The following is a 19660-nucleotide window of genomic DNA, read 5'->3' as shown; positions in this document are numbered from 1 at the left end:
AGAGTCCCTGACAACGCAAATGACCAAACCGGCTGAAGTTAGTTCCCAGCAGTGGACTGAAAGAAAAGTCAACTAAGAAAATAAAGTCAAAAATGCCTCAGACAGCTGTGTTCTTTTCTAAAAGCAAATTCCCACAAGTAAAAATCAAACCTTGAAATCACCATCTACGTATTTCCTACAGCTCTAACATTTGGACGTCAGAAACCTGCTTTTGGAATCCATACCATAGAATTTTCTATCCCTTTCTTCCCCCTACACAGGTGTTATGACTCATTTGCAATAACCCATTTTCCATTGTGCTTTGTAATACATTTCAATTTCTTTTGGGTAAGATCCCATTGTAAGTACATACTTATTTGTATATCACTAACAGGACTCAGTCCATTTCCTCTTGTAATGGAAGTATGAATTGCTACCATCACTCTGCATTTTTTTTCCAGTTGATATTTTGTCAGATAGAAGTAACCCTCCCACATATTTACTTCAGAAGCTTTTATCCATAACTTATGTTTGCATTTATCCTCAAAAGTCTAAGCATTTTTCAAGAATGATAAGATCTGAATCTTACTGAGAAAATTCTCTTAGGAACGGAAGTTTAGCATACAAACTCTTCCCTTGTTTGAATGTTTCAGTACCATTTTATCATCCTTATATTATCCCTCTATCAGCCCCTACCCAATAACCTTTTAATTTCAATTACCTTCACGAAATCCAAAAGCATCTTCAACATACACACATGCAATACATTTTTATGCTTTGTTTTCTTTTTAGATAACACACAGTGAAATCATTCGCACACCTTTTACTTGTGACTATTGGTCAGTGCCAATTTTTATAAGAGGTAGTATCTTACACTGGGAAATTTTACTTCTTTTTTTTTCAAAAAACAAAACTCTTCAATTCAGAAAGAAATTGTACATGGAATCTCAATAAAGAGCAAGGAGCGGGGCCCCTGGGTGGCTCAGTGGGTTAAGCGTCCGACTTCAGCTTAGGTCACGATCTCGCCGTTTGTGGGTTCGAGCCCCGCATTGGGCTCTGTGCTGACAGCTCAGAGCCTGGAGCCTGTTTCAGATTCTGTGTCTCCCTCTCTCTGCCTCCCCTGCTCGTGCTATGTGTCTCTCTCTCTCTCAAAAAATATATAAACATTAAGAAAAGTTAAAGAAGGAAAGAGCAAGGAGCAAATCCATTCCTGGGGAGTGAAGACAGTAGGCGGTCTATGCCCTACTATATACTATCTACTCCCTACTATGTATTCTCATGTGCAGGAGGAGCGTATTCACTCATCACAGCTGCCCTACTTGATGCCAGGACCTGAAATGCCCACACACTACTTTGCAGACCAGTAGGCAGCCCCCACAGCCTCGTATAACAGTGTTCTGTTTTTTTTTTTTCAAACAGGCAATCGGATGCCTAATTATCTACTGATTGGACCCATGTTTGAACCACATCATGCAGTTTGCGGCTTATGGTCTGTGCTGCTCTGCTAGAATGGCCGACGGTGTTTCTGTTGACCCTGGGTGCTGAGTGCACACACACGTGCAGGTGCAGGAACAAACCTTGTATTGTGCTGGCAAACCCCACACCCAAAGGTAAGCAGAATGTTTTGGAAAACATCAACATGTTCTTCAAAATGCAAAGTTCATTGAATTTAAACGGGTAAGTCCTTCTGTCTTGGATTAAGCCCTGCACTTAACACCAAGTTCAAAATTTCTTTTATAATATGGCAGATGATGTCTACTGCTTCTTTGAGATACTTTCCAACCCTTTATCCCCCTCCGTGAAACTTTTCTTGTCCTGCATTTTGTTGTCTTATATGCCCCGTACCTCTCGTGCACAGAGTTGTAACTGCATACTTGATTTCTGTGATTTGGGGGTTCGTGCCTGCCTTTCCGACGACGGTGGGCAGGTGCTGGCTCTTGCACACTATTCTATGCCCAGGGACCAGCACATCACAGGCACTCAACCGATACTTGCTGAGGCCCCACAGACAGATGAAGGAGTCAACAGAAGGCAATGTGAAAAACTCTTCTGAGCAAAAATGAAATTTTGGTATCTGCATCCTAATTTCTTCTGAAGCTTTGCTGTTTTAGGAAATTTCAAGGAAAGTGAATCTCAGAAAATACAAGGTCACACTTCCACCTCTTTCTGAAGTTCTTTTCAATCTTCTTATGTAAACTGTATCAACAACACAAGGGCAGGAGTTAGGCTCCTCTATTCAGAAGGGTGTGGTCCTGATCAGGAAAACACCGTTGGCAGGGCAGAGACCGGCAGAGCCTGGGCTCCGCACTGGGCAAGCTAGCTGTCAGAGTGGGTGCTGCTCTCCATCAGCGCAAGTGTCAGAATGAGGGGCAGGAGGGATAGAAGACAGCACTTCGCAATGATAAAACCACCCTAGGTTGTCATCCCCATGAAGGAAAGGAAGCTGAGTGCTCTGCCTGTAAACCACATGAAGATCTAAAGAGATGAAACTTTACCGTCATGTAAGGCTAAGGTTTTGCAACATCTTATTTTCTACTGGACAGGTGAGTATTTGAGCTTTTTATACAAGATCACAGACACCTCATGACAATTACTTGTGTGAATAGGCAGTCTTGTGGTTTATGCTATGAGCTTCTGTGTTAATCTGCAGCTTTAAGGGCCGTGTTGCTTAACATCTCTGTTGAGACTGTCGGGCTCCCTAGACATGCTGCAGTGCGAGCCAAGAGCACATTGCCCACAGTATCTGTTGCCAAAGCCAACGTATGAATTGAACTCTATTCTACCCAAGAAGGGAGAAGGAACAGGAACAACAAGAAAAGCTCCACTGGAACCTGAAGAAAAATACTATGAAACCAAGAAAAATTTAAAAAGCATCCAGCAGATTTAAAGGAAGATAATTCCACTGGAGTAGATGAGAACCTGGAAAAAAAAAAAAGGGGGGACAAAAACTCATTTCACACTGTCCAAAGTCTAGAAGGAACATTATAAAAACCCATAGTAAGATTGGGGCACTTGGGTGGCTCAGTCGGTTAAGTGTCTGACTTTGGCTCAGGTCATGATCTTGCAGCTTGTGCGTTCGAGCCCTGCACTAGGCTCTGTGCTGACAGAACAGAGCATGGAGCCTGCTTCAGATTCTGTATCTCCCTCTCTCTCTGCCTGTCCCTTGTTTGTACTCTGTCTTTCTCTCTCTGTCAAAAATAAACAAACATTGGGGCGCCTGGGTGGCGCAGTCGGTTAAGCGTCTGACTTCAACCAGGTCACGATCTCGCCGTCCGTGAGTTCGAGCCCCGCGTCGGGCTCTGGGCTGATGGCTCAGAGCCTGGAGCCTGTTTCCGATTCTGTGTCTCCCTCTCTCTCTGCCCCTCCCCCGTTCATGCTCTGTCTCTCTCTGTCCCAAAAATAAATAAACGTTGAAAAAAAAATTAAAAAAAAATAAACAAACATTAAGAAAAATTTTTTAACCCATAATAAAAGAATAGGCCAAGACAAAGGGACAGGATAAAACAAGGGGATTTATGAAAGAACATATATGATACAACACCTCTTCCTAAAAATGTTAAAAATATCTTAAGCCTACATTTAATCCAATGCTTAATGACAGAAAGCTAAAGGCATTCCCATTAAAATAAAAAAATAAGCCAAAGATGCTACTGTCATCACTTAAAAGCTTTAAATGGTGTGCAAAAATTATGGATATTGTAATACACAGAAAAGAGGTAATTATTAGAAAGGAAGGACTAGGGTACCTGGGTGGTTCCAGTGGTTGAGTGTCCGACTCTTGATTTGGGCCCAGGTCATGATCCCAGCGTTGTGGGATCGAGCCCCACATGGGGATATGCTCTGAGTAGGGAGACTAGTTAAGAGGCAGTCTGTCTCCTTCTCTTCCCCCGCCCCCCGGCCTCTCTCCCTGCTTATGCTCGCGCGCGCTCTCTCTCTCTCTCTCTCTCTCTCTCTCTCTCTCTCTCTCTCTAAAATAAATAGAAAGTAGGAGTAAAAATTCAAAGGTGATGGAACTGTCCTCTCAGCAAACTCTTAAGTACAAAACATAAAACCTACTGGAGCGTTCAACGAACTGGCTGGTAAAACAAACAAATAAATATCCATCCATCCATCCATCCATCCCTTCCTCCCTCCAATGGCATTCTTATCTGCCCACCACAAACTGTTAGAAAATTTGGCAAGAGAAAAAATACTATAAAATATTGAGAAAGAACTTAAGAAATGTGTAAAACATACAAAGATAGCAGCAGCTTTACTGAAAGTCAATGAAGATCTTTTGACTAAATGACAAGATGTGCTACATTCCCAGAGAAGATCATTATGAAGATACTTACTCCTCCCACATTCATTAACAAAACTTAGGCAGCTCTAGTAATTCCCAACAAGGTGAATGGAGCTTAACCAAGTGAGTCTAAAGTTCATATGCAATAAAAAAGGGTAAGAACGTCAAACGACATTTTCAAGAAGACAACATTCACAATTCACACTATTGGGGAATAAAACATAAGTTTTTAAGTATACAGAAAAACAGTGTGAATGAATGGAAACATTAATATTGCAGATGTATCCATCACCCTCAAATTAGCCTATATGTTCTCATAGGGTTTTCTAAAATGCTAAGCTGATTCCACAGTTCATCTGGTGAAGGTACAAATAGCTAAGTAAATGTAGAAAAGGAAGAAGATATTGCTCTACCAGATTCCAGAATATAACACAGAGCTACAATAAGCAAAGCAGTGTGATATTAAAAGAAATTAAAAAAATTTTTTTCAATGCTTATTTATTTTTTGAGCGAGAGAGAGGCAGATTCTCCTGGGGGAGGAGCAGAAGAGGGAGAGAATCAGAAGCAGGCTCCAGGCTATGAGCTGTCAGCACAGAGCCTGATGCAGGGCACAAACCCATGGACCATGAGATCATGAAGTCAGATGCTTAATCAACTGAGTCACCCAGGCGAAGCTCCCCCCAATTTTTTTTTAACATTTATTTTTGAGAGAGAAAGAAAGTGTGAGTTGGGGAAGGAGAGAGAGGGAGACACAGAATGTGAAGCAGGCTCCAGGCTCTGAACTGTCACCAGAGGGCTCAATGTGGGGCTCAAACTCACGAACCACCAGATCATGACTTGAGCAGAAGTCAGATATTTAACTGACTGAGCCACTCAGGTACCCCAGCAGTGTGATAATGATGTAAGCGGGGATGAACATATTCACGGAACATAACAGAGTCGAAAAACAGAATACCACATATTTAAACATTTAGTATATAAGGACAGCTAGCATTTCAAATCAGCGATAAAAGATTATATAATTAATGGTGTTTACAGAATTTAGGGATGGTGAGGGTAGAAAAGTCACCTGTATGGTACACAAAAATCCAGGGTTAACAATTAAAAGTATTTTAAGTCAATTTAAATAGAATTCAGAAGAATATTTTCACAACCATGAAGTATGGAAATGCTTTCTCAAAAAGCCTTAACACACAAAATCATGTAAGAAAAATTAGACATTTTTTAACAACATAAAACAGAAGTCATCGTAAACAAAGGCAGGATTACGATGAACTTGCAGAATCACTGGCAACATGTAAAGTAGGTGAGAACATTATGGACATCTGAATATTATCCAGATATGGAAAGAATTCCTATAAATCAATAAAACTGTAACAAACCATTAGGAAATTTGGTAAAGGATATACTTGAATAAAGGTGTTAAACAAATAGGTATCTAGAATAAAGTATGTTTGAGTGAAGTATTTCACTCCATATGCCCAATTCTTGGAATCATTTCTTTTCTATGGGAGCCTTCTAATAAAAAAAGGCAAAAAGGAATGTAAGGAAATAGTGACAGATGTGAAAAAACCATCAGTTCCGAATATGTACTTTCCATGTGTTTATACACATACAGAAAACTGGAAGGAGATACACCAATATGCATTCAGTAGTCATCTCCAAGCAACATAATTTAGCCCAATTTTTTTCTTCATATGGTTCTGTATTTTTTAATTCTCTACAATGAACACCTATTCTTATATTATCAGAAATGACTGTCTCATTGTCTAAAAATACAAATCACATAAGTGTATGTATACAAAGACACACACACACATCTCTCAATAGACAGATATGTAACAAGACAGGTATCCAGAGTCTCAGGAAACAATGAGGGGCTCTTATATACGTTAAGCGCCCCCTTCCCTATGGTATCAGATGGCTGAGAAGGAAGACAAGAAAGAAAAGTTTTTGGGCTGACTAAAGTCAATGGTAGAGAAGATGAGCATACTATACTCTAGTTCCAAGATGAGAATTATGTGTGAAAAGATGCACACAGAGCGCCTGAATGGCTCTGTTGTTTGAACATCTGACTTCTGCTCAGGTCGTGATCTCACGGTTTCTGAGTTAGAGCCTCATGTTGGGTTCTGCGCTGACAGTGCGGAGGCCACTTGGGATTCTCTCTGTGCCTCCTCTTTCTAACTGTCTCTCAAAAATAAATAAACATTTTTTAAAAATTAACAAGAAAATATGTACATATACAAACATGAAGGAGAGAAAGCATTTGGCATTTACTCATTGGCTTATTTCAGGCAATCCAAGTACTCACATCTGATAGTCATTAATGGGAAGTGCCCTGCAGATTGAGAAGTCACATTTTGCATGCCAACAGGTGCTCGCTGCCCTTGCACTCCAAATGGGTACTGGCTTTGGGTGGTGAGCATGGGTAATGGGGTGGCAACTTCATGTCATTTAGCTTGACCTGCCAGGTGTGCTCACCAACCCTGTAACACATTTAGCGTCCCAGGTCGCCCCGGTAGGAACGTAAGCAAAGCAAGTATCAGCTCATCGGGAATTCTGAGTCGTTAGTACACGCTGGCAAGAATCACAACATATGAAACTGACACATGGCAAGCCACAACTCTTAAAAATCCAAGGATGTGAGGGTAGTATTTATGAAGAGAAAGAAGCTAAAAGGTGACCCATTTTTATGCCATATTATTTGTCCCCCAGGGTAAGATGCTCATCACTACTCCTCTTGATGCAGCAAATGGAGTGACAAGGTCACAAGGACAGGAGTATTTGAGGGAGACATCCTATTCTTCCTTAGCATTAAAACACAAACTCTCTTATTCATTTCAGTAGAAAAGAGATAGATTATTCAAGTAGGAATCCTGTGGCAATAGGGGAAAAATGATCCATATCTAACACCAAAATAAATTCTAGCTCGGGGTGAGGTCAACAGTGAAGAAGGGCCTCTGAAAAGAGGTGAACATAAAACTGGTCTCGCCTTTGGGAAGGCCTCCTGAAGTGGAGTGAAAGGAAACAGGTGAAGGGAAAGATGAATTTAAAACGTAAAAATGTTAAAACTTGGATACGTCAATCTGTACTGTACAAGTGTTAGTAAGTTCATGGAGCAAAACCATATAATTATCTCAGCAGATGCTGAAAAGGAACTTAATAGATACTTCCTTGACAAGATATATATTCTGAATCAAAAGCCAACAAAAGACTTAATAGTGAAACATGAGAAATGTCCTTATTAACGTAAAAACCAAGACAAAGTTTCCACTACCATCATAATTATTTAACGTTCAGTAAATTTAACAATGCAATGAGGGAGAAAAGCAGATAAACAGAATATTAAGAGACAAAATATTACCTGCAGGCTATGTGATATCAACCAGCTATCAGAAACTACCAGAGAGGCTGGTTATAAAAATAGCAGGTTATCAAATTTAAAAATCAATAGCTCTCCTATATACAAACAATATGCCATCAGAAAACCATGTGAAAGAAATATTCCCTCTACAAAAAACTTTACATAATATTTAATTCTCCCTAATATAAAATAAGCAGTCAGCACAATTACAATCAAAATGAAAATGGAATGTGTTTAGAATGTGACAAAATGATTCTGTTGTTTTTCCAGACATAGAGACATGTGAGAGCAAAGAAACAGTAAACATGAATGGTGAGATATTAGATATAAAAATGTGTAATAAAACCTTAATGATTTACACAGCACAAGGCTAGGATCAGTAAAACAGAGACTTATCAAGAGAACAGGGGCACCTGGGTGGCTCAGTCTGTTAAACATTCCAACCCTTGATTTCAGCTCAGGTCATGATCTTACAGCTCATGAGTTCGAGCTCCACATAGGGCTCTGTGAGGACGGCGTGGAGCCTGCTTGGAATTCTCTGTCTGGCTCTCTCTCTGCCCCTCCCCTGTTTTCTCTCTCTTTCAAAATAAACAAACATTAAAAAAACAAAAGTTAAAAAAAATAAAGGATCTAGAAATAGGCTCGATATGACATATAATAAGGATATTACCTTAAATCGTATTACTTTAAATCAGTAAGGAAGGAATACATGATGTTAAGAGAAAAACGTATCTTTCTGGAAAAAAACATAACCTGAAACCTCTCAGCTCACTCTTTACCATTTATGGTAATAAGTATATTTTAGATGTAGTAAAGCTTTTTTTAAAAGTAAGTTTATTTCTTTTGAGGGATAGCACATGCATGCATTCAAGTGCTGGAGGGGAAGGGAGAGGGAGAGAGAGAATACCAAGCAGGCCTGGAGCTGTCACCGTAGAGCCTGACATGGGGTTTGAACCCATGAACCATGAGATCATGACCTGAGTTGAAATCAAGAGCTGGACACCCAACCGAACTGAACCATCCAGGCACCCCACCCCCCCTGCCCCTAGATATAGCAAAGTTTTAAACATAAAACATAAAGGTATTGGAATGATGGAATCTGCTGTTATTCCAAAATCCACTTCTAATTTTATCCATAAAGGCCATGTGACAAGATCAAAAATTCACTTCCCCAGACTCCCTGGTAGGTAGAAATGGCAGGTGACACACACACTTGTGGCCACTAAGACGTCAGCATAGGGTCTTGGGGGGAAGCCTTGGTTTCCCACTCAGAGAACTCCCACACTGCTTTCCCCCCTCTGTCTTCCTATCTGGAATACAGACCCCACTGCACTCACGTGGTGGTCACAAAGCAGGAAGTGTGAGGAAAAGCGTTGGCAGAAAGGAAACAGGATAAAGCATAGGTCTCTAAGTTTGGGGATATTCTCTTATTTGCTGCCCAGCTGAATTCTCACTGCTTCTAGGGAAGAGTTTTATAATGTTGGAGAGAAAAACTTCCCTAAGTTCACAATCAACTCCAAATCCATAATGGAAAAGACTGATTCATCTAATAAAAAACTTCTTAAAACTTTAAAGTTATAAACAAATAAACATGTACTGTATGTATATTTAAATGACAAATGAGAATTGGAAAAATATATGAAATACATATATAATACTAATTGCTTTGTATACATAGAAGTCTTATAAAAAAAACACGTGTAAGTCAATGGAAAAGTGGGCCCTTTATAGCTTAGCCTCAGAAGTTACTCAGCATGTCTGCATTCCCATACTTGTAAGCCTACCCTGATTCAAGAAGAAAGGAATTAGACGCTACCTGTGTGTGTAAAAAGCACATCAAAGAACTGGCAGGTGTGTTTTAAAACCACTATAAGCCATAAGTAATGGGGCACCTGGGTGGCTCAGTTGGTTAAGCATCCATCTCTTGGTTTCATCTCAGGTCATGATCTCACAGTTCATGAATTCGAGCCCCGCGTCAGACTCTGCATTGACAGCACAGGGCCTGCTTGGGATTCTCTTTCCCTCTCTTGTTCTCTACCCCTTTCTCACCCTCTATCTCAAAATATATAAATAAACTAAAAACAAGACAAAACACTGTAAGCTGTAACAACTGAACTTAGCAATTCTCTTAGGAATTTATCCTATGGATAAAAGCAAAGTTGTATATAAAAGATGTAGGTAAAGAACGCTCACTTTAACATTATTTTTAACAATGGTTCTCAAAATTTCAGTGTGCCTCAGCAGTACCCAGAGGGATTATTAATTTTTTTTTCTTTTTTTCAACGTTTATTTTTATTTTTGGGACAGAGAGAGACAGAGCATGAACGGGGGAGGGGCAGAGAGAGAGGGAGGCACAGAATTGGAAACAGGCTCCAGGCTCTGAGCCATCAGCCCAGAGCCTGACGCGGGGCTCGAACTCCCGGACCGGGAGATCGTGACCTGGCTGAAGTTGGACGCTTAACCGACTGTACCACCCAGGTGCCCCCAGAGGGATTATTAAAACATACATTGTGGATCCCATGCAGAGTTTCTGATTCAAGAGATCTAGGGTGGAACTGGAGAACTTGGTCTTTTTTTTTTTTTTTTTTTTTTGAGAGAGATTGATAAAGAGAGAACACACAAACTGGGAATGGCAGGGGAACAGAGAGAATCCTAAGCAGGCTCCATTTTCAGTGTGGAGCCAGACGTGGGGCTTGATCCCATGACCCTGGGATCATGACCTCAGCCGAAATCAAGAGTCAGATGCTCAAATGACTGAGCCACTCAGGTGTCTCATGACGTATGAAGTGGGCAGACAGACAGAGATAAAGAGAGAATCCCAAGCAGGCTCCATGCTGTCAGCGTAGAGCCCGACATGGGGCTCAATCCCAGGACTCTGGGATCATGACCTGAGCCAAAATCGAGTTGGAGGCACAACAGACTGAACCACCCAGGCACCCAAATTTGCATTTATAGAAAGTTTCTAGGTAATGCTGATTTTGTTGCTCTAAGAACAGACTTTGATAATGATTTATAACATTACCATCTCAAATTCTATTATTGTACTTGTTTTTCCATTTCATCAAGAAAATGTGATCCAAATGTACCACCATGGAACAGGGAGAAATCTCTCGCCTTGTTATGACCTGGCAAAAATATTCTTAGTAACATCTTGATGGGGAGAAAATGCTTTGGGCAAGTGAACTGTAAATTCTGATCTAACGTCAGCCCACCATTGCTCAGTAAGATTAATGTGGGATTTAAAAGAGCAGGGCAGAAGAGAACCTTACAATCTCTCCAAGGGGAGGTACATTCATGGCTGCCACACTCCCCACCCCCTTTCCTTGTCGTTTCCAGGCTCTACTGAATCCTGGAGCCTGTTACTTGCCCGACAGGCCTGGCATCCTAGAAGTAACAGCAAAGTGGAAAGTGGCTAGGTTACTAACCATGTCTATACCAGGAAGCCTGAATTTTCCTTAAATTGGCTTCCTGCCATGAATTTGGAGGTATGTCTTAGAATGCTTGATCTTTCCTGAGGCTAGTATTTGGTTATATTATATCCCTATGAGCAATACTGAAGCACAGAGCAGTCTGGAGGGAAGAGTTCCTTAATCCAACGTCTCCCACGGCTGCCTTCATGATTTACAACCCTTTACCTCATCCTAACTTACTTCCCAGCCTGATCCACCTTCTTCCCCTAAAACAAACCCTGTGTTCCAGTTATTCAGGGCAATCTTGGGTTTCTCCAAAGGTCTACAGGACAGTCCAACCCTACACTTACATAAATTGCTATGTCCTCTCCCTGAAGGATCCTCCCCACCCAGCGCTTCCCCATGGATTCCAATGCATGCCTGAGGCATGGCGTGTCACTTCCTCCAGGAGAGCCCACTGCAGGGAACAATGCTGTGCTTGCCTGTAACTCACAGTAATACACACATCAGTCCTGTACTAGAGTTATTTGTAAGGGCTCTTGTCTCCTTGAGCAGTGTCGGCTCCTCAAGGACAAAGACCACGTCCAGTTCAGTCGAGCAGCACGCAGTCTGCTTGGTGCAATGCTTTATAGATGCTCAGCATAAGGGAAACCTTCGGAAGGTATACTCCAGACACGGGCATGTAAAAATACAAACGTCCTTTCAAACCGAATGGATGAAATTCAAGCTCACGGTATGCACCGTGAAGGCGAACCATGTCAGAGTTCCAATGGCAGGTTTTAAACATTATGCATGGAAGCAAGTGTTTCTTACCTTGAGCTGTAGCTGCACCCTGGACAGAAAGAATTTCCAGCAATTTTCTCTGGAGTCCACCATGCCTAGACCACGAACTTCATTACGAACTCCAGAAATTATGTTGTCTACATCTTCATCGCTGAACAGATCCGGAATTTCTCCTGCCCCCAAAGGAGTGAGTAGAGTTACTGAAAGGCAGTCACAATTTCAATTTTAGATCAGACTTTTTAATGCTTGGATTGCTTTATAATACAAAGTTCAGTTTAAATGATAAAGAGTTGGAAATCAGAAATGCAATTCAATTTTTTTTTCTTTCTTGTATTTACAAGCCACATGGCACTCGGGGAACGAGCTGTGATGGACACACCCACTGAGTGTGTACCTGTAGGAATAACATTTACTACTTTCCTCAAGGCTCCTCCAAGCACCTTACAACTGTAAGCAGACTAAGAAAGCAATACACGTCAAATTAGTTAGGTTTACGGGTTTCTCCCCAAAGACTGTCCCAGCAAACACCTCAAAGACAAATTATCTCTCTTTAAAGTTCACTGCAACTACAGATAATTTGTCATGGGGGAAGATCTTTCAAGGAATGTGTTGATTTAATCACCTGATGCCAGCAAGTCATTAATCAGCACGAGAAAGCTCTCATCTAGAACCTGGGCATCTGTCAGCAGGAACACAGTGGGCATGTTCTTGGCTCCAGTTCTGATGTACAAATTGGCAAGATCTACCTGTAAGGAAAGGAGGCCATCATTCATGCGTTGTTGCGATGCTGATGTGATGTTGCGATGGTGCTATGTTTGTGTGGGCTGGGAAGCACTGTGTAACAACGGCGAGAAAGAGGCATGTTGTACTTTCCCCTTGTCTACCTACATGTTCTTTCCTCTCAGAGACCCCACATGGGGGTCAACAGCATGACATCACCTCCATCTCTGGCAATACAACGATGAGTGCCATATCTGGGGCTTAACGGAACACAGGGATGAAAATCAGTGGCCGAGGGATAACTCCCTCCTACTAGTCCGAAAATGAATTTGGCGATGCCTTTGCCAAGCAACGTGGTAAAAGGAAAAATCTGCTCATTTCAACAACTGACTGTTTCAGGGAAAACAGTTTTTATTTGGTTATGTACTTAGTTTTGCTTAGAAATATTGAAAGCATGTGATTTATTTTCCCTTTTTGGGTGAAAATGCCCACATTTCACCCACACATCACTTTCCACAAACCTTGAATATTACTTTGTAAGTATAGTTCTGATTAAAGACCCAAATTAAAAAAAAATTAATGTTTGTTTATTTTTGAGAGACAGAGAGAGTGCGAGTGGGGAACGGGCAGAGAGAGAGGGAGAGACAGAATCTGAGGTCAGCACAGGGCTTGACATGGGGCTTGAACTCACGGACCATGAGATCATGACCTGAGCTTAAATCAGATGATCAACTGACTGAGCCATCCAGGTACCCCAAAGCCAATTTTTTTTTATTTTTTATTTTATTTTTATTTTTATTAAAAAAAATTTTTTTTTCAACGTTTATTTATTTTTGGGACAGAGAGAGACAGAGCATGAACAGGGGAGGGGCAGAGAGACAGGGAGACACAGAATCGGAAACAGGCTCCAGGCTCCGAGCCATCAGCTCAGAGCCTGACGTGGGGCTCGAACTCACGGACCGCGAGATCGTGACCTGGCTGAAGTCGGACGCTTAACTGACTGTGCCACCCAGGTGCCCCAATTTTTTTTAAATTTAAATTTTAGTTGGCCAAGATATGGTGCATATTGGTTTCAGGAACAGAATTCAGGGGTTCATCGTTTACTTACAATGTCCAGTGCTCATCACACCAAGTTAAAAAACCAATTTTTAAAAAGCACATGTATTCCTGTCAATGAATCATTTTCATGATTCATTCAAAATGGAAGAAATCTACTTGCATTTGTGAAGGCAGTATCTTTTTCTGCCCCTTCATTATATAGGAATACTAAAAGTGTTGAACAGCAAGTGTGGTCAATACAAAGGAAAAACCATGTTGGTTATAAGTACTTTTTTAATTAAAAATGTTTATTTATTTTGAGAGAGAGAGGCAGAGAGAGAGAGGGAGAGAGAGAGAATCCCAAGTACCCTCCGTGCTGTCAGCACAGGGCCCAATGTGGGGCTTGATCCCATGACTGTGAGGTCATGATCTGAGCTAAATCAAGAGTGGGATGATGTACTGACTGAGGCACCCAGAGGCCCCTATGAGCAAGTATTTAATACAGTATTTTCTGAGTCAGGTCTATAGGCTTATAGGCTTATATATCTATAATCATTTATAGAATTTTACTATTACTAAATTTACCATGAAGAAGCAAGAGACAAAGGTACCTAAATCAGCAGAAACTTTCCCCCTCTTGGCGGGGGAAGCGTTGGCCAAATCGGGGAGTCAGAGCTGACACAGGCACGCTACCAGCTCCTGCTTTATCGACCAGGCAGGAGGGCAGAGGGACCACCTGTCACCCTCACTCACCCGGAGTTCTTGGATTCCGAAGCCTTGGGTCACAGTGACCTGGAAGACCTCAAGGTTGCAAACGTAAGCTGCCAGGCGGGACAAGCTCTTCTTGCCAGTGCCGCCCACTCCGATCAAGAGCGCGTGACCCTGAGGGGTGCGAAGGATTCGGCTGATGCGGCACCTGGAGAGAGAAGGCACACTCAAGGCTGACGAGCTTAGGGACTAGGTCTGCTTTACTTTTTAGAAACGTTTCTACACACTGAACCTGAATTTTTATTTTAAACCTTAAGTCCTCTCTCATCTGCTTCCACATCAAGGATGCTCCCTCCCTGTGCCCTCACACTGGAGGCCTAACAAACTGTCCTGCTAACCACATCTTGGACTCACCGCTTTCTTCCTGTCCATACACAAGGCCTTTTCGTCAAGTGCCAAGTTTTTCCGATTAGCAAGAAAGACCCCAACTTCACCAGCATCCAAGTCCAGCAACTTGTGCCAGAAACTTCCGCTGTGAAATTACTTTGGAAAGAATGGATTTGTTTCGATCAACAAATATCTCACATGTGACTGACTTCACGCAGATTAAACACCTGTTTCTACGATTCTTACTTCCTTTGCACTAAAGCTCTGTCTGTCCTTGGGCACTCTAGAAAATTTACTGAAATCTTTCAGAATCACTGAATTATATCTCCAGCAAGTCCAACTAGTCCTTTGCTCTGTATTATTGAGGAGATTCTGAAGGACTAAGCTACTGATATCATCCCCACATTTTACAGTTATGAATAAGCTAGCTTTAACATCATCTTGAAGAAATAGGTCATAATTATGTTATGAATACCAGGAACAGCAAAACCCCCAAATATAAGCATACAGACACCCACATGCAAAAAATCAGACAGCATCACGTCAGTTCTAGGTTGAATGTCAACTTCCAGCCTTCGATGATCCACCTAGATGGTTTTCACAAAAGCACTTCCAGATAAAACAAAGCTGGGATCACTTATGCTGGGAATGGCACCTCTCCACTGAAAGCCTTCAGTAACTAAAAAGACAGCTTAATTTTACAAGCTTAGCCCTTCCAGTGGGTTTTACCTTACATGACCACACAACAAAATCACCTCAGGAAAGCCGAAAAACTACTCTAATGCAGGTCAAGCCCGAAGTTACAAAGCAGTTTCCCTTTCATTTTAACATTTGCTTCGAGGTTTGTACCTCACCAGGTTCTTAAGCAAAGTTCCTTTCTGCAAGCCCTCCAGGACGTGCTGTGAAGTCATCTCTCACCCTGAGTCACTCAGCATACTCCCTGATCAAAGAAACAGTCTACCTTTGTAGGCCACTGAGGAGCCCAGGTTGAAGGATTTTGTGACAAGAGTCTCTCCTCCAGCAGCAGCAGGAGATCTCTTTCACCTGCCCCATAACGTACGTACGCAGTGTATCCCAGCCGAAGCAGGAACAGTGTTACTAATACTTCAATTAGCACCATGGTCAAATTCTGACCGAAACCACGGCATAACCAGAGGACTGCAACCACAAAGGGATCAATGAAACTATCAATACTTAACATGCTTATAATAATTCACGATGGGGAGGTCTCCAAAGTTTTTCTTGAGCACTTGGGCTATAAACATTTTCAAGAGCAACTTCTAAAAACTGGATTCTCCACCTTTCATGCGTATGTGTGTGTTCCAAATTCCTTCTTCCCATACTTCCTTCTTTCTTGACTTATTTTTAACCATGATTTCATTATTTTAATCTTTGCCAGAAAGATTGTTGGAATCTTTCACTTTGGAAAAGCCAGTGTTATCTACTGAAAGGTATCCCCTCAGATTTATATTGTAAAGTCCTAACCCCTAGTACCTCAGAATGTAAGCTTATTTTGAAATAGGGTCATTGAGGAAGAAATTGGTTATGTTATGTAGTAAGGTGGGCCCTTTATGCAATCCACCCAGTGTCCTTATAAAAAGGAGAAATTTGGAAGGAGACATGCACAGAGAAAGAATACCATGTGCGGATTGGAGTTAAGCTGCTATAAGCCAAGGAACTACCAGAAGCTAGGAGGGAATTCTGGAACAGATTCCTTCATAACACCTTCAGAAGGAACGTGGCTCTCTGTCACCTCAATTTCAGACTTTTGGCCTCCACTGTGAGGCAATAAATGTCTGTTAATCTAAACCATCCATATGTGGCATTTTGTGACAGCAGTGCTAGCAAACGAATAGAGCAGTGACCAATGATGGTGACCAGGAGAACAATAATGGACGTAAAGACGTACCCTGCTTCCTACACAGCAGCAGCAATGGCAAGCTGCTGAGACTATTCCACAAATACTGTCGTTCCTGTGCTCAGATCTGTTGAAAAGCTTCTCGCTGCACGTAGAATAAAATTGGAACTCCTTCCTCTGGTAACAAGGAAAAAACAGGCACCAATAAGACCCACTGCTGCTTCTCCTTCCGTGTCACACACTGCTCTCTCCACTTTTTCTCCATGCTGCAGCCATGATGACCCCTTTTCTGTTTTTGAACCCTCAACCCTGGGGTCACATGAAATATGCCCTTACCTAGAATGTTCTTCCTTCAAATCTTTCTATGCTTAGCTCCTGCTTACCATTTGATCTCACTTTAAATATCACCTCCTCACGGAGTTACCCAGACGCTTTTTGGGAATGTGCATACTTAGTACTTGGAATCGATCTATTTCCTAGCATGACATATCACTTTCCGACATTTTCTTGCTTATTTGTTCATATCCTTATAAGTGTCTTTCAGCATCACTAAAATATAAGCCCAACTAGAGTAAGGACTAGACTATCTTGTTTGCTGCTGTATCCCTAGTGCCTTACAACCCTGTCTGACAGCAAGGGAGCTATGGATGGTTGCATGATCTGTGCACTGTCCAAAAAACCCAGTCTAGGAGGTTAGAGAGAGCCTTGTCAGCCAAACTCTACACCAGAACAGGGGCATCTAATTTTCTGCCAAGCAAACATGCCCCTTTCCTTTTCTAATTTGCACAAAAGTAGCGAAAAGCCTGACACTGTTCATGTTTAGCACTCGGGAGGCACTCCATAAACAGGATTTACCAATGACCAGCAGTTTCACTTCATCCTGTTTCTGCCCCTTAAGAACCTTATGGCTTTGAGCATCTCCCATGCCTTCCTCTTTCTTAGTTTTCTTACCTAACAGGGCTGCAGTGAAATGAAATTATGGCTGTGACCACACATCAGAAAATAGTATACTGACATATGACATTACTAAGATGTGACCTTGGACTTGAAGATGCATTCCAAAGCTGTAATCATCAAGACAGTACGGTACTGGCACAAAAACAGATGCTCAGATCAATGGAACAGAATAAAGAACCCAGAAGAAATGGACCCACAAACATAAGGCCAACTAATCTTTGACAAAGCAGGAAAGAATATCCAATGGAATAAAGACAGTCTCTTCAGCAAATGGTGCTGGGAAAACTGGACAACGACATGCATAAAAATGAACCTGGACCACTTTCTTACACCATACACAGAAATAAACTCAAAATGAATGAAAGACCTAAACCTGAGACAGGAAGCCATCAAAATCCACAGGCAAAAACCTCTTTGACCTTGGCCGCAGCAACTTCTTACTCAACATGTCTCCAGAGGCAAGGGAAGCCAAAGCAAAAATGAACTATTGGGACCTAACAAAATAAAAAGCTTCTGCACAGCAAAGGAAACAATCAATAAAACTAAAAGGCAACTGATAGAATGGGAGAGGATATTTGCAAATGACATATCAGATAAAGGGTTAGTATCCAGAATCTATAAAGAACTTACCAAACTCAACACCGAAAAAACAAATAATCCAGTGAAGAAATGGGCAAAAGACATGAATAGACATTTCTCCAAAGAAGACATCCAGATGGCCACCTGACACGTGAAAAAATGCTCAACATCACTCATCATCAGGGAAATACAAATGAAAACCACCATGAGATACCACCTCACACCTGTCAGAATGGCTAAAATTAACAACTCAGGCAACGAAAGATGTTGGCAAGGATGCGGAGAAAGAGGATCTCTTTTGCACTGCTGGTGGGAATGCAAACGGGTGCAGCCACTCTGGAAAACACTATGGAGGTTCCTCAAAAAATTAAAAATAGAACTACCCTATGACCCAGCTATTGCACTACTAGGTATTTATCCAAGGGATATAGGTGTGCTGTTTCGATGGGGCACATGCACCCCAATGTTTATAGCAGCACTTTCGACAATAGCCAATGTATGGAAAGAGGCCAAATGTCCATCGAAGGATGAATGGATAAAGAAGATGGGGTGTGTGTGTGTGTGTATACATACATACACACACACACACACAAATGGAGTATTGTATGTTATAATATACATACATACATGTATATATACGTGCACATATATGTATGTATATATTCATATATGTACATGTATATACACATACACATATGTATATGTATATACATACATATATACATACACATATACATACATATATACATACATACATACACATACATACATATATACATACATACATACATACATACATACACACACACACAATGGAGTATTACTCGGCAATCAAAAAGAATGAAATCTTGCCATTTGCAACTCTGTGGATGGAACTAGAGGTTATTATGCTAAGTGACATTAGTCTGAGAAAGACAAATATCATAGGACTTCACTCATATGAGGACTTTAAGACACAGAACAGATGGACACAAGGGAAGGGAAGCAAAAATAATATAAAAACAGGGAGGGGACAAAACATAAGAGCCTCTTAAATATGGAGAACAAACAGAGGGTTACTGGAGGGCTTGTGGGAGGGCAGATGGGCTAAATGGGTAAAGGGCGTTAAGGAATCTACTGCTGAAATCATTGTCACGCTATATGCTAACTAACTTGGATGTAGATAAAAAAACAAAAATGAAAAAAAAATTCTCTGGGAAAAATAAAAAAAAGATGGTGACCTAACTTAGAGAGACACTTACAGTTTTATACTGGATGGCAAATGAGACATAAGAACTACCAGCTCAGAGTACTGAGTATGATCTACAGTCAAACAACGATTGTGGTGACCCAGCCATTTTTACATTGTGAAAAACCATCACGACTTGTCAACTCACACATGCTGCATGGCATCTTCAAACAGAACCAGGTTCATGACAGCATTCAGCTCATTGTGGCTGTCTAAGGCTTCTGTAAGAACTGTCCTCAGCACCTCCCAGTCCTTCACCGGCAGGTAACATGGATCTTGCCCACCGTGTGCAAAGTGGCAATAGATGAGGGGCTGTTGAAGCAGCGCATGACCATCTGCACCCTGCAGGAGGAGGAAAAGACAAGGA

At 41.4% G+C, this 19660-nt stretch overlaps 1 protein-coding gene across 13 annotated transcripts in view; it reads right to left on the bottom strand.

Annotated features, from left to right (window-relative positions):
- The window catches only part of DNAH11 (dynein axonemal heavy chain 11), a 372548-nt gene that overhangs the window by 147330 nt on the left and 205558 nt on the right, over positions 1 to 19660 (bottom strand). For 12 of the 13 annotated variants that reach the window (XM_045052477.1, XM_045052478.1, XM_045052472.1 and 9 more), the window contains 4 exons: positions 19442 to 19635; positions 14330 to 14492; positions 12441 to 12564; positions 11849 to 11991 (listed from right to left, as the gene is read on the bottom strand). In XM_045052477.1, the coding sequence (XP_044908412.1) occupies positions 11849 to 11991; positions 12441 to 12564; positions 14330 to 14492; positions 19442 to 19635 (624 nt within the window). Of the gene's footprint in view, positions 1 to 11848; positions 11992 to 12440; positions 12565 to 14329; positions 14493 to 16580; positions 17043 to 19441; positions 19636 to 19660 lie in introns of those variants that run through there. The other variant, XM_045052483.1, reaches the window with a different exon arrangement.

Source organism: Felis catus, chromosome A2 (assembly GCF_018350175.1).
Source record: "Felis catus isolate Fca126 chromosome A2, F.catus_Fca126_mat1.0, whole genome shotgun sequence".
Classification (NCBI taxonomy): domain Eukaryota; kingdom Metazoa; phylum Chordata; class Mammalia; order Carnivora; family Felidae; genus Felis; species Felis catus.
The sequence above is the reverse complement of the archived record's forward strand: the minus strand, read 5'-3'. Positions and strand labels throughout refer to the sequence as shown.